Source organism: Trachurus trachurus, assembly GCF_905171665.1.
Source record: "Trachurus trachurus genome assembly, chromosome: 10".
Classification (NCBI taxonomy): domain Eukaryota; kingdom Metazoa; phylum Chordata; class Actinopteri; order Carangiformes; family Carangidae; genus Trachurus; species Trachurus trachurus.
This window is the reverse complement of record NC_139894.1, coordinates 17,815,011-17,831,607: the sequence shown is the minus strand read 5'-3', so window position 1 is coordinate 17,831,607 and position 16,597 is coordinate 17,815,011. Positions and strand designations below refer to the sequence as shown.

General features: G+C 41.0%; 1 protein-coding gene across 2 annotated transcripts in view; it reads left to right on the top strand.

Moving 5' to 3' along the window:
- The window catches only part of klhl4 (kelch-like family member 4), a 32,019-nt gene continuing 15,422 nt past the window's right edge, over positions 1-16,597 (top strand). Inside the window, exons 1-2 of one of the 2 annotated variants that reach the window (XM_083980586.1) lie at positions 31-149; positions 9,256-9,722. In XM_083980586.1, coding sequence (XP_083836712.1) covers positions 111-149; positions 9,256-9,722 — 506 coding nt within the window. In that variant the 5' untranslated portion in view covers positions 31-110. Of the gene's footprint in view, positions 150-9,255; positions 9,723-16,597 lie in introns of both variants that reach the window. The other variant, XM_083980587.1, reaches the window with a different exon arrangement.

Below are 16,597 nucleotides of genomic sequence, written 5' to 3'. Positions count from 1 at the left end.
GGGAAAAAAATTGGAACAGTCCTGCACAGTTGAGTTGAGTCTAAGTTACTGGATTACATGTAGCACGGTGATGGTGGTCATTCAATTTAGAAAATAATTCCGAAATTTGAATGTTGAGGAGTTACGCTAAAGAATCATCAGTTTGTCAGGTAAGATTATTGACTGATTACCGACTTTTTTCAGCATATTTTTCATGGATATTTGCTGTCAATGAAAATGTGTTTTACAGCATAGATATTACCAAATAGAGATATGACATTAACCGCTAAATGTTTTTCTATGCATCCAGTTTACACGTGTCTAAAACTATGTGCCGTTGATTTACGAGGTACAGTAACCTTGTCTGCCTGCTCAGCCATAAATGGAACATTCAACGTCATTTTCTCATAAATTCTCAACTTGTCCTTCCTGACCTCCATAGTGAGTGAAAAGCTGAAACTCGTTTCTTCACCCTGGTCACGTACATACAAGGTCAGGGATATTTCAGCAAGGAATTATTCTTATATTTGCCGGTGGTATTTTCTCTTCCTTCATTTCAAATCACCATTTAAATGTGAGCAGTATGCTGGTAAATGCTGTATAAGTGTCGTGAGTATATGAACATGTGATAGTTTGTGTGTGCGTGGTTGTGTTTTTCATTGCATCTTTATTTGCTGAGCTACGTATAAAACTGTAGTCCCATGAATATGGACAATGGTCAATTATATTTGAAGTATCATTGCCCAACAAGGCATAGGATTTGACATGCAAGGCCTTGCTTCCATCTTTGCAGTAAGTATTTAGTTGATATTCATGCTGGGATCTTGCAGTTGCACATGGTGGAGGGGGTTTCCACACTTATCTAGAATACTCCACTGTACAAGTGGGAGTATAATATGAAATAACCACAAACAGATCACATAATGAATTTGTCACCTCTAGCAAGGCATGAGTGTTGTAATGACGTTGTTTTTCTTACATGCTACTTGGCTTTTTTATTGATTTGCAATATTTTATATATATAATTACAAAATTACCTTACATTAATGCATATCATTTATGATACAAAATACATTTAACTGTCCCAGCTTGCTTTCTAGTGCAAGAATGGCCATATATGCACATGGGTATGTTCACTGGGGAGGCAGATGTTGGATCATAATGTGGTTTACCACACCAGTCTGACATCTAACATCTCATGTGGCATGCAGCGCACAGCCAGATGGTGTCCTTGACTCCTGCAAGAATAGAGGATACTTGGTGTGATGTGTTGCTATACATTAGATCATATCTCACTCTAATAGGCCTTTATCATTATGATGCATCTTGACTTTCTAGACAAGTAGATAGTGTCCATAAAATATCCTATCCCATCCTAATTCCTATGAAAGCATTCTCATAGAACCCATTGTCATAGATTATTAAGACCAAAGGTTGGTTTAGCTACTGTATTAATCTATCTTTAGTGGTAATGAAAGATTTCAGGGGAATTGTTATTCTTATTCCTGTTTCTGAATGTGTTTTGGGTGCATCACACCATGAAGCTGTATTTAAAGATAATTGTAAAAACGTTCATAATATGTTGTTGGTATTGTCGCGGAAATCTTGATTCTGCTGGTGGTGAGTCAAAGAACAAGACTGGAGTGGTAGCATGCACCCAAGTTTATTCTCTAGAGCAGAGCCAGTTCAGATCTCCATGGGGCCCTAGGCAAAATTCTGCTAAGGGGCCCTCCTAACGGAACCCCAAAAACTTTCAACAGTCGCACCTGACACCCAGTGTTTTCACTCATCCCCCCTTTAAACATATTGCACTGTTGGTCTAACTAAGAATAAATTCAGAACAAATCAAACTAAATGTGTAAACAAACATCAGGGCATGCATGTTAATGTTTGAAATAACTCACCATTAAATAAAACTAAAATATAGATAAGGCTACTATTAATTCAGCTCCATCAAATTGGCTGCACTTGTTTTACTTTCATATACTTCAAATGTAGGTAATTATGTATATTATTATTTATTATATTATTATTATTTTACCACCATTGTCATAATATTTCACAACTAAGTTTTATTTAATTCACTAAGATATCTGCATCTATATTTGCCTGTATCCAAGCAACCAAATTCAATCTTAGTCAATATTTATCCATTACTTTCCATTTTGTATAAGTGCAGTTGTAACTACACTACAACTAAAATCATAGAAGCCAGCAAGACGCACACAGAGACCAGCGTTCACCCAGGGCTCACCACCCTTGCAGGTCAAACACAGACCAGTCCCTCCCACTCTCCCACCCGGAGAGGAGAGTTACCTGACTGTTGTTCCCGCAGGTCACTGTCATGCTGTTTCTTCCCCCTTAATTCCCCAAGGGATAACTCCACTTCATCGTGGCATGCTAAACGCTGTCTTGCTAGGAATCCGGTAGGCCAACACGTGCGCGACGGACGGTCACGTCGTCAGTTTTTTTTTTTTTTTTTCACGGGGCCTCTATTATTTTGCGGGGCCCTACGCAACGTGCGTAGTGTGCGTATTGGGTGAACCGGTACTGCTCTAGAGAAGGGAACAGAACAGAACTACACAGCAGATAGCAGTTCAGAGTAGTGCCCCAAGAACAGAGGTTGCAGTCCCTTCTTATACCCCACTTTATGACTCTGGTTACTTCATTACTACAAGCACTTCTAGCTTTCTCAGACAATAAAACAATCCAACAGTGTTACTCAACAAATGTCTACCCCCGTTGTTGGTTTCTCTGTAGGTATTTACAACCTAGAGCAATTAGTAAACAAGGTTGTACGTGGGACATCCTAGTGTCCTTCTTCTGTTCCCAGGTTTATTATGGTCAGTTCACAAATGTCTCCACTAATGGAGTTAACAGGAGTACAAACAAGGTTTTGCTACTACTACTACAAAGATTACGTTACTACTCATTACAAGGAAAATACTAATCATAGCAATTTTCCACCACAACTCCCCCCTTTTTATCATTTATGATAAACTATTCAGACATCAGTGTAGAAAATGCATAAGCTTCAATCCAACACATCATTGAGAATAGAATAGTATAAAGCATCAAGTGCAAAGGAACCAAGTGCCTCCTGGACTAAAATTAATGTGTGGGGGATTGTAATACTGCATTATGTAATAATGCTGCATTAATGTAATAACGAAATATGTAATAAACTTCTTTTGTAATAAGTTGTTACATTTTGCATCAGTTATTACAAATTGCTGGTGTTGCACCTTTTTATGAAGAAAATGTAATAATTTGGTGCATTATGTAATAAACCACCAAAATGGATGTCTTAATTAGAAAAAAAACATTCGGACCATCAGAACAACACTGACTTTAAGCATACTCTTTAATTTCTAAAACCAGTAGGATGATCAAATCTAAATCAAATATAACTTTATTCATTATAATAGGCTACATCCCCTGGGTTACATGCTATCATTCCGACATCCCACCATTCCAATAAGGCTTTCAATATACTGTTCTGTGCGTTCACACCAAAAGCTTCCAAAGCATCAAAAACGCTCGAGGGTGGGCTTCAGACTAGACAGCTCCCAAAACGGCAAATATTTTCAGCCGCTTTGGCCGCTCGTCACGTGACTGATGTCAAAGTTTGATCGCGCTGGTCATTGGGGAGCCGAAATACAAAAAAAAAAGAAAAAAAAAGGCAGCCGGAGGCACCTCTATTCTGACAGGTTGCCGGCGAACCGCGTCATAGCTAATTACCCTAAAGTTAACCGTGGCTCAACTTCTCGTCTGGTGACGCTTTGGACGCTTTGGAAGCGCGGTGACGCCAGTTGACACTTTGGACACTCAGTGTCGCTGGGCGCTCATTGAAAATGAATTGACTTCCGGCGTTTTGACGCTTTGGAAGCTTTTGATGTGAACACTCTCTACTTCTGGACTCTATCTATCTGGCCTGTCTAGCCTCTACCTGGTCTTTTTTATTAAACTTAACCAACTCCTTTCATCATTGCCTAAGCCCAACCAGTGCAAAATCTTTTAGGGGAAAAAGGAATTGTCGGAAAGGCAGGATGTTTAAAAAAAAAAAAAAACGTCATTCCGACCATAGGAGGCAAGAATTGTCGGAATGATGGGATGTTTGATAGAAAATTAAGTATTGCCATTTAGACAATTAGAGGCTCATGTCAGACTGATGGGATGTCGGAATGGCCGTTGTCCCCCATCCCCTGTGTACCGTCAACCAATGATGCCCCTTGCGCTCCACACTCACACATACCGGTACACACACAATTCCACAGGCAGGAACAAGAGGAACAATGATACTACACAAAGTAATTGGGAGTCTGTGGTCCAGTCCATGTAGATATTCATATAGGCTACTCGTGCCACACATTGGCGGGTGGTTTATTACATAATGCACCAAATTATTACAATTTCTTCATAAAAAAGTGCAACACCCGCAATTTGTAATAACTGATGCAAAATGTAACAACTTATTACAAAATGCGGCAAAGTTTATTACATATTGCATTCAAGATTTTTATTACAAAATGTGGCAGATTATTACAGAATGCGGCATTATTACACAATGTCGTGAAAATTTATTACATTATTACTAGGGCTGTCAGAGTTAACGCGTTAATCGCGATGCGATTAATTAAAAAAATTAACGCGATTAAATTTTTTAATCGCGGTTAATCGCTGCCCATTTTGTCCTCTGTCTGCTGGACTGGAGGACTGGAGTGTGGGACCTCCAGTCCAGTAGGTGGCGGTAAGGCACCTTCAAGTTGGTTGCTACACAAATATACACAGTCTAACATATATCCACAGCTCCATCCATTGATTTTTTGACGGCTTTGTTGTAAACAAATGCACGTGGCCAGGCAGAGGTGTAGCAAAGTAACGGGCAATTTCCACTGGATGCAATTCGTTTCAATTCTGTGTGAGTGTCATGCATCATGTGTTATGATTAGGTACTAGGCCTACTAGGTCTGGTCTAAAAGTTGTTTGTCTAGAGATTATAACACTTTGGAGTGTTGAAAGTCCAAAGCGCCATATATAATATTTTTAATAGAGATTAATCGCGAGTTAACTATGGAAAAAATGCGATTAATCGCGATTAGAAAAATTAATCGTTTGACAGCCCTAATTATTACATAATGCGGCATGTAAAGGATAATGTATACTTCACGTCTGGGTTTCATACAACCTGTCAGGGTTTATTTCTCTATAACAACCGACCAACTATATACATTATCCCGCATAAACATAATGTTGATCAAAATACGACTTTCATCGATTTATAATTGCATCATTTAGCGAATCTGCAAGACTGGTCACGTCCACCGTTTTGCTGAGCCTCCTCCTGGTCGTGCATTTGAAGCCTTTGATAATCAATCAGTGGATCGATAGATTACCATACACGTGTTACGATGTGTGCATTGTGTGTAGTCGTATCTGTCATAAACAAGAGATTAACTTTACTGTTTACGGGGCGCGTTTGTGTTGCGGAGTCACGGTGCCACCGAGAAGAGAGGAGAGCTGTGACACCGCGTCACAGGCTCTGATCAGCAGGTTTGGTTTCCGGCCACGATGTGGAAGGAACCTCCACTCTACCTGTAACAAGTTACAAGTCATTTATAATATCACTATTAGTCCGAAGCTGTTCAATGATTGTAAAAATGAAACATAAGGTAAATATCCTGGCTAGTTTCTCTTTTCTGTGCTGCGCTGATTTTCGTTCAATTGTCATTATACAGAAATAACGGGCCGTAGAACGCAGCAATGGACCAATCAGAGAGCAGCATTCAATAGAGCCGTGTAATAATATTACATAATGCAGTGTTACAGGCAATTAAAGGCAATAGCCTACTTAAAGCTATGGTCTACGATTTGAAAGATTGATCATTATTATTAATGTCATTTAGACATGTGGTTATGGCCCTATAGTATGACCTACGCAATGGCTCCTATTGGTCAATTTCTCTCTCGTACCCTCCATCCAACTCTCCTGCTCCTCGTCTTCCTGAGACGTCCCGCCTGGTCCCCACCCCCTTCTGCTTTTGAAACTACAAGTGGTTTGTAACTGCTCTGAGTAGCTCAGCCACAGACACATTGAATCCATGAATTCAATTTCCATCAATTCAATTTCTGTGAAGAAAGCGCAGGTCTGCCACTGAAAGCCCCACACTGTAGGATTCACAGAGGCACAGAATGTGTTGAAGCCGTCATACCTACTTCAATGACTTTAGAAAAAATAAGGTTGAAAAACTATGTAGTAGGGCTTGAAAAGACAGAGGGGAAGAGGAGATGCGACAAAACGTAAGTAAACATCGGGTCATCGTTGATCACCGATGGTATTATATGGAGAGAAAGCTCCGCCAAGATATAAGCCTGAGAAGCGACGCTGATACAGCTGAGTTTTTGTTGAAGAGGTCATACTTGGTTATTATTGTGGAAGTTGTGACTTGTGAATCAAATATTGTTAATCTGCATTCAAAGCTGGCGCCATGTTTGGTTTCTGCTGGCAGGCTTGAGGGTTTGGGGTATGTCGTTACGAGGCTCTGAGGGGAGGGACATACAAGCTCAGAAGGGAGGGGTGTGGGGGTGTGTGTGTGAAATGAAAATAATTTTATGTTCATTTAAACATATGAAAACCACCAATTATAATGCACACCCAATTGTATTGCTGCTTTAGATTATTAACAGTCATTGGGTTCTTACATTATAGATGATTGCTAATTCTGTTGTGAAACGGTTCATGTCAAAAGGTGAAGGTCTAAGGCACAGCAACCCAAGATGGCTTCTTTTACAGACGAATGAAACCTCAGAGCAACTGACCCAGTGCTGTTGTGGTTACATTGACTCGAGCCAAGTGTATAAACTCTTTAAATTATCAGAATCCCCAGTAGGTAGCAGTTACACTATTCCTTTTAGGCTCCACAATAACATAATACAATGTAAAATATTATTATATCTAGAAAAAGCACTTATTAATTATTCAGTGTTTTGCCTCTCAACTGTGAAAATAATGTTTGAAGCTCCTCCATTCTTATTATATCATTAGCATAAACACTTGGATATAAACAAAGAATCATCCACTCTCTTCATGCAGTCCTTCTACTTTATACAGTTTTTCTCTGTAGACTTGATTTGAATAATGCATCGACCTGAACATTTTATAATGCACATTTCTTGATCGTTACGTTTCTTGATCTATGTTAGTTGGTGAAAATCCTCATCTATATTATAATCTTTGTCTCTATTGTGTCACTTGGCATGTGTGAAAAACACATTGATTAAAAGTAAAAAAAAAAGAAGATAATTCTCATTGAATATTACTAGGAAGGAGTAGTGAGCTGCAGAGCATGTACAAATGCACAATCATTTGTGAGTGGCAAGAAATAGTGTTCACATCATCTTTAGCAGTAAATGTGTTATTTAAATTTAGAGGATGGAAGAAATGTGTAGTCTGGAAGTTTAGGTTATTCAAAAATAATTTATATATTAAATCAATATCTGTGTAACTACCCCATCAAAAAATATGGGCAGTTTTCCTTTAGGCACTACACAGCACAAGAGCAAAGCTGCAGTGGGAGGTGGTGGAGGCGGATGAGAGATTGCACAGTATTGAAATCCAGCAGTTTGAGTGCAAGGTTCTCCTCTCACCTTTGTCATTGGAGGCAAAATTTGGAAACGAGTACAGAAAGACAGTGCTGCATTTTCATGAATTTTACAAGATGTCAATATGTAAGCTTGCAGCGATAAACACAGTGAAAACAAAGTGTTAATAGGGAACTCAGATGCAGAACATTAACACTGACTGAGTAAATCCAATGTAAAAATCCATAAATCCTTACCAGATGCTATGCAGTATCAAGCAGGTAGGATAAGCTTAGGATGGCTTGTTGTGTTTCACAATCTTTCATGGTTCACAATTCATTTCTAAATCCAATTACCACCTGTCCTTTGGGCATTTGCAGTTTCCAATGACAAGTGTATTGGAAACAAAAGTACCAAAAACAACCAGATCAAACAACAGTGTTGACAAAATACCCTACAGAATACCTGCATGACACTTTTTCCATATGCCAGTGACGTTGTCAGCATTGATCACATTCCCTAAAATTACCTTGTATGCTGTTTCACAGCCTGTCTGCCTTTTGAAGTAGGAGTTTAGTCGTGGTATCTCAATTACCTACAGTGGTGGAGTATTAAGATTATGCAGTAGCTGGATCTATTTTTGAAATGTAAAAGACTGTTTTCTGAAGCCCTGACTAGGGATGAGGCAGCTTATTGACCTTGAAGGTTCATCAGTATGTAGTTTTTCACTTGTAATCGCAGGGAGCTTTCAACACAGCGACTGAAGGGGAATATTTTTTCTGCATGGCTACCTACACTGAGACAGTCCCCCATGGGACTCTGTTTGATCTGAGGATAGCAGGCTGTACAGATGCATGTTAGTATGAGATAAATTTCACTTGCCTTTAACAGTGTGAGTTGATGTGTGTTGCTTATTTATGAGTTATTAATGTATCCCTGGTTTTCTGATTATGAATGAGCATGCAGATATATCCACATACATTAATGTATTACATCGTGCTAATGGTCCCAATCATACAGTGTAGGTAGTCGTCTCCCTTGTTCCCTCCTTGAGCAGGCAGTGATTTACTTTGTTAAGGTGTGACCTCATCATCCTAGCTCCATGATCCTCCACCTCCCCCTGCATGCGCAGGCAGCCCTGATATCACACAAGCATACATAGTCACACGGGGACACACAGAATAGCAGCAGAGGGGACTGGGCAGGGCTGGGGAGATTTTCTCATTTTATTTGCAGGTTATATGTGTCTATCTCTCACTGTGTGTGTGTGTGTGTGTGTGCACAGGAGAGACAAGCAGAGAGGGAGAAAGCGAAACAGGGGAGACGAAGGGGAGGGAGTGTGGATCATGCATGTGCATTAACTCAGCTCCAGCGGCGCAGCAGCAGCAGCAAACAGAAACAGCAGCAGCACAGGAGGAAAGAGAGAGAGGGAGAAAGACAGAGAGGGAGAGTTGGAGGGAGGGTAGTAGTCTCAGGCACAGGAACAAAAGCTGCAGAGGACTGCTTTCCATCTCCACTAAAAGAACAACGGAGGAGTAATAGAAGGAGGAGGGGGTGGTCATGATAGTAGTGAGACAATAACGGAAGAGAGGACGCACACTGTAGTCAGTGAGGACTGAAACCAAGGCTGTTCTCTTCTTTGCTCTCCATGTTTTTGGGGACTCAACGTACCATTGCCTTCGTCTCCAAACCCAGAAGAGGATGTCTGTGTCGGGGAAGAAGGAATTTGATGTAAAGCAGATCCTCAGGCTTCGCTGGCGCTGGTTCAGCCATTCATCCCAAGGTTCGGCCGGTGGTGGAGGTGGTGGCGTTGGCGGTGTGGGAGGCTACATCCAACAGGATGGCCTGGACCACAGAGGGACGCCTACCCAGGGTCGGTTGAAGAGTCACTCACGGGAAAGAGGTGTCGGAGGACTACGGAAGACTAACAGCCCGGTCCACAGCATCTTGGCACCAACGCCGGGGCCCACGCCTGTCTATGTCAGAGCAGGGCAACAATCATGGCACCATCAACAGAGCACCATCCAGGGTCTCCAGGTCAATGAGGAGAATTCAAAGAGCAGCTCCTCACCCAGTTCCACAAGGAAAGAGGACACAAACACGGGGCAGGAAAATGTGAAAAGCAGCACAGAGGAACCTGCAGAGGTGGAGGCCAGAGAGAGGTATGACTGTCATTAGGTTTTAGATATTATAGGAGACACAGATTGATTATGTCGCACCACATCAGTCACTTTCTGAGCATATGCTATGCTCAGTTAGCAGAATGCTATTTTGGGAACACGTGATGTCTTCATATTGCATAGTGAAAGTCTTGCTGCTAAATAAAATCTGCATCTGACAGGGAAAGTCTGACGTCTGAGGGAGAACGTGAGGATTAAAAAGTCTGAATGAGTTGTTGTGATCATGAAAGATGTGCACAGCCATGCGATAAACAACAAAAGCTGCTCACAATTGAACACACAACTATCACACTTAAAATCTAATTTCAGCATATCTTCGATTAAATACATTTATACTGTGCATGGTGACAGTGTCCACATTTTAACTTCATTCAACATTCACAGTGCCACGCTGCATATAGATCCTTCAATTAGGACGAGAGTAAATTATCTGCACAGCTCTCATTTTCCAATTGACTCAGGCTCGGCACCTGCCACCATGGCTCACCTGGGAACTGCTCATCCTCATTGTCCACAGCATGTTAGGTGGGATAAACCAATAAAGCATCCTTTTAATTATTCAGTGGACCAAAAGCCAGGGCTTTTTCTTCTCCCTTGTCTGTGTTGCGGTCCAGATTATATGCACAGTATGCCTTCGCCTGGTTCCTCAGAGTATCACTGAGGAGCACGCTAATGCATTTTTTCATAGAGTTAGAAGTGGATGGCGGGAAAGTGCAATTACCTCACGTACCGGACCTATAAAAAGAGAAGGTAGTGCAATCACATGAATTATCTAGACTGCCACTAAAAACACGTTAAAAGGCAGAATCTATCATAACGGCTGGGGCAGGCTATTGAATGTATTTTCCACCAAAATCTTTTTACCAATGCTAATGTCAAACTCTCAGGGTCATAGATGTTTTTCTCCAGCTATAAATCCCACCCTCTGCCTTTCCAGGTTGTTTTTCCCCCTCCTGTCTTCCATGTGATCCTACATCTTCTTCCAGGAAGTAAACAGGTTAGAGATGCGTATGTGCGTGTGTGTGTGCTGTCTGGCAGAACACTAAAAGCACCTCACATCACGGATGAAAAGAGCAACTCTCCTTTTATCTTGTCTGTGACATTCTAAGGTGATTGTTCCTTAAGCTTTTCTTATTTCTGCACACTTTTATTCGATGCACCTTGTGATGAAACGAACAATGAAACTGAAGTAGTCCCTTTGTATTAGAAAAAGCTCACTTTGATTAAATAGATAAATAAGTGCTTTCTACCTACAGCCAGAAATGTGTCAATAAGGATTAAATAAAAGCTAGGGGCAGTGGATGGTCTGAAGCACAGAACATGAATTATTCCGAGTTAAAATAAAATAGTTTGGAATCAGCTCAATGTTCTGCTCTCCGTGTTGGCATAATTGGCAGATGTTCATGTTTTGGGGTCCCTATGTGTGAAAAGTGCATGCATAAAAGATGTGCCTCACAGTAAAAATGTGTAACTCCGGCTCTCAGGGGGACCTTGAGTTCATGCTGGCCATGTAAAATGCACCACAGCCATCATATTTTGACAATGATACTGAAATATTAAAATGGTTCTGCTCTGTTGGATCATAAAAGTTGGCTCAGATACACTGAGCTTTAGTGATTCCCATTTATGAATTTGATAATCAGCAATGGATTCAGCCCCAAAAGTCATTTTATTTCTTTCATTCTTTTGCAGTGTACACAGAAGATGAATCTTCCAATGGCAGAATATTGACAGACAGTTCAATCACTTCTCCTTTCATACAACTAAATGAATCACCCTGTCAGCAGCTGTTTTACATAATTATTAAGGCATGGAATTTGTGTTTTCAGCTCATTCATTGGGCAGCAAAAATTAATTTGACATGAACAGTTAGCAGGGAAATACACATCTGCGTGTTGCTCGATGCCACATTTCAATCAAAGTTATGTTTAATGGAAAAGCAGTCACTCCAGAACTGTGAAGGACCAGTCGCTTCAAATGACATTTGGACATGCACTGCATCTGTAGATGTACAAAGTTGCACAGCGAATCAGGCCAGTGACTGTGTGACACATCATGGCTTGCATGTTCATTGGCGGCTAAGCAGATGTGTGGATGTCACTGAGATATGCACATTCATTTACTCCACCAGCTGGGTGGCCCTATTACGTCTCACATCATAAATCCTTGACACATAATTTGTCACAATCCCTCAGGCTGGCTCTAGAAATGAGTTCTGCTGGCTGTGAAAAATACAAAAGTTTTAGCTGTTCCTCTGTCGCTGGAAAATATGTGTCAGTTATTCTATGCTACATGCCCCTCAGTGATTACTTTTTGCTCACAATGTCTACAAGAAATCCATCCCATCAGTTTCCGCCAGTTTTTTTCCCATTGATTTGGTTCCTAAATTCTGTTACTAATATTTATGATTGTTGTCAAAGTGATCTAACTGGCAGTGAAAAGAGCTCATTCTAACTCATGGGTGGATGCTATTGGAGTAAATTATGTGGAAAAAGCATATATTTAAAATTCTTCACTTCTTGATGGTTTGATGTTTTGTATTAATAGTTCACTGGTAAACATTGAGCTAATGAAACATATTTTCGTCTTTATATTTAATGTCCTTTATTATGTTTTGTAGTAAATTCTAAAAATAATTGTGTGTGCCATCACTGCCATGGGCACTGAAGATAACTCAATAAGTCAATGACTCATTTATGTTGAGGTTTATGCTGATGTAGTTATAGTCATTTGTAGTCTATTTGTATTCTCCTGAGTTAACCTTTCTCATCGTGGCTGGTATATCTACGTACAGGGCTCTTCAGGATATCATACCTTATTTCTTCTCCCACCCTTGCTCCTAATGTCCCTACATACTATCTATAAACTGTGGGTTTGTTCTGTCCTCACGACTCTCATCCAAATAACCTCTCCCTATTGTTGGCAGAGAATATATGACAGAAGTTAACCTGAATGGAATGGAAACCCTGACCTCTCCCACATAAACACTAACAGAGGCTTGAGTCAGCGGGCTGTTAGTTTGAATGATGTCTCAATTCTCTCTACCGCCTCGGAAAAGAAATACCACCACCTCTCCCCCTGTCAACAGCAGTAATTCAGATATTTGTTGGATGCCTCATAACACCACAAGGCTTATAGGGTCTCATGCTACATGTGACACATTCCGCGGAGGCGTCCTTAAAATGCTGTAAATCACCAAATACAGTACATCTCTTGTAATCTCAAAATGACATCCTCACGGATTAGAAGATTCTGCGATCACATATACAATTGATTTTGAATGTTCTTTAACTTTGCCAAATCAGCATTCTGTAGGCTACACAACAGGGCCATCTCAGAAAGAAGCTAAACATTCATTGAGGAGGAGCCCCTTTTTGTGCTTTCACAGGAAGCTTTGAACAGATAAGAGCTACAACAATACTGTATGCTGGATTTATTCTCTCATTTCTGTTCAAATGGATTGGCCATTCCCCCCCAAATGGTCTTAATTCAGAGGAAGCAATCCCTGACAAAGCCTTCTATGAATTTTACATGGCTGCTATTAGTAGGGGCCATGATGTAGTTCACCAGTGTCCTGAGGCTCACATCCAGTAATTTGCATTGCACACAACCATGGACAACTGTGATCAAGCTGAAAATATGATGGTGTAGGCAAAAAATTATACAGGGAGGTATTTTAGAAAATAACCAGTGGGTTAAATATAATGTGCATATAGAACATACAATACAATTTAAGACCATCTTTAAGAATTCAGGAAAATGCTAAATTGTTGAATTAATCTTTGAAATAATTTAGTTTCAAATCCCTCCATATTAGCGTTAGAATATAAAGACTCAAGATCTGAAGACCACCAAGATATAGGCCTACACTAATAATGCATACCGTATATTGTCCAGGACCCACCACTGTAATGTGATGGATTAATTTAAATTAATAAATTACGGGCATTTGACAACAGTCTCATCCACTGTGTGAGTTAACCTGCCATGCCATCAGCAAAGCAGTGAGGAGCTTTTTGCTAAGATCTGCACATTTTACTTACTACACCCTCAGCCCTAAAACACACACACACACACACAGCACAGCACAGCAAGGCTAATCTACAGAATGAACAATGAGTGAAACACACAATACGGAATTAAAAATGCCCTCACATGCACCTTTTCAAGGCAGATGGAGCATTTAGTATGCTTTATTTAACATCATAAAAGAGTGAAGTGTCAATTTTGAAATACATGCATCATGCTCTGTCACACTATTCTCACAGATATCTCACTTTCACTTACTGTGTTAGAATTTCAGGAACCAACAGCTATTTGGACTGATAATTCATCATTTTCACAGTGCAATATTTATCTCCTTTTAATGTAGTTTGTCAATATAAAAATCTCCATCTCACCTGAGATGTTCATTAGCCTATCTATTCACCAGTGGCGTGCGGTGACCTAGGACAGGGTAGGCAGGCGATCACAGAGCACAAGATCACAAACCCAACTCATCAATAACAGGATCGCGATATTGGACCACCGCTCAAATTACACAACAAACCGTTAACAATTAATCCACACTCAAACCGAAGCAACAATAATGTTAAACTCAACACTTGCAAGGTTTACAATAGATATGACAGACAACCTGGGCTGTGTGCGTGCGTGTGTAAGAAAGAGAGGGAGAGAGAGAGAGAGAGAGAAAGTAGGCTAGGACGTGAAATTTGCTTACTGTTAGCTACAGTAGCTCAGGCGTTGGTCTCCCGTCAGGTAAAAGCTGCCTTTTATTGCTCAAATGAAGCTCATTAAGTTGTCAACCTCTCCGGTAGAGTTATCCATCACTGCAGTTGAATTAGCCGCTAAATTGCTGGACGCAGAAACCGAGGGGGCCGTCTGTGTGTTGACAATTCACGAAAGCAACGTGTCGTGAACGTAGGCCTACCTGCAGCTCACACAGTAGAGTTACGTAAAGAGGCAGCGTAGCGCTCTGCATCTTGGCGTCAATGTGGGAACAAAGTGCGCACGCGCCACATACACACCGGCCAGAGCGATTGATGCTCTAGTCTGACACCGTCATGGCAGAAGAGGCAGAGCATCCCGGAGCCGCTGCTCTGAAATACAGTACGACGAGACGGCGAGTGGCTTCTCCAGCCGCTGCCTGGTCAGAGGTAAACTCTGTTGAGTCGCGTTATTAGGCTATGAAAAGTACCAAATGCTGACACATTTAAAACCTAGTTATCTGAAAAAATAAATAAACCTTAGATAAATTAAATAATTTATTTTTTCCTGACAGCCTAGGTGAGACACTGCCTCACCTGCCTCCCCTGACTGCAGGTCCCTGCTTCACAGACAAGAAACTACTCCACCAATCTTATACAGTGTGCGCAGTATTGGTAAAAGCTGAGGGGAAAAGCAGGAAATATTTCATTTTTGTAAATAGCTGTGGCAATTTTTCATTGTACTCTCTAACATAAAGGGCCATGGCCACGTTTGGAGCAGATTTCAAAAGACATGGTTCCTGTGTGCAGCTGCATTCGCTCTGTCATTATCAATATTGAGCACGTACTGTATGTCTGGCATAACAATAGCATCAGAAGAAGAATGTCTGTTCTAAGCCTGGGTGAGATAGGGAAAGTGCGGAGGGGAAAATCTATTCCAGCGCAAAGTTATCATTTCAGTCTCACTGCTGGGATCAAGTTATTACAGTCAGCGTATATATACTACTGTATTTCTCTCCACACAAAGCCAAATAGCAGTACACTGACTGTCAAAGCACAGAGGCATTAAGATCTCATGGAATATATAGACTTGGCACATGCAGCATCAGGCTTTGTAGGGGTTGTTGGATTGTCAACCCAACCCAAGCTACTCAGCAGCCTTCAGGGGCAAATGGCTGTTATAATCCATTTTGAAAGAGACATTTCCCATTTGGCCCAGGCAGGCACGACTTTCCCTCTTGTAGAGGGATGGAGTTGACACTAGTTGGAATATGACTGAGTTTCTCAGCAACATGTCTGACTCATAACCTTTACAGCTAGCAGCTAATCCGAGCTGATGAAAGCACAGTCGTCGAACTGTTCATCTCTAAGGGCAGCATCAGCGCGATGAGAGCTCGATCACAGCAGAGGGAACAGAGGGAGGGGCATTAAACATAACTAATAAGTGTTATTTTTAATGGGTCTTTACTTTATATCACTGCATCTGGCTTTATTTTAAGCTTAAAAAAATAGCTGACATTTTTCAGTGACACAGCCTTGAAACTAGTCTGCATAGCTTCTCCTCCACCTGCATTGCAGGGTGATTTAAGTATGCAGTGTCTTTTCTCAGATCCAATTAGTCACATTGCGATGTGATAGTTCTGGAAAGGTGTGAGGCAACAATGACAAGACTTCAGGTGATATGTCCTCACGGAAATCTCATGCGTAGGTTAAGCTGGGATGGCTCTTAATTCTCTCTCTGTTCAGGCTTACTTCATTTTATTTTGTTGGTTAATTTACCTGCTCATAATTCTTATAGGCACATTGAAATCCATGGAGCGCTGTTGGGCTATGGGAGTCCTTTTTGAATTGCTTGCGTAATGTGCGATGTACAGCATTATCCCAGCAGCAGTTTCTCTGGAGTAAGGTGTTCTGAGGCTTTAGTGCCTCGATAAAATTGGGCTATACCTCTGACGATCCAACCCACTACTGAAAGCGAACTGTACACCTCAGAGAAATTTACTGCTCCCCAGAATGTGATACCAATGCAATTAGTGTCGGAGAGATTGGTAGGCATGAAAAATCCCTACAGCATGCCTTGGAGCCAATACAAAGGCAATGCATCTTAGTTTTACGGCCCTATTGCTTATTCAGTCTTGTTTGGTGTTCCTC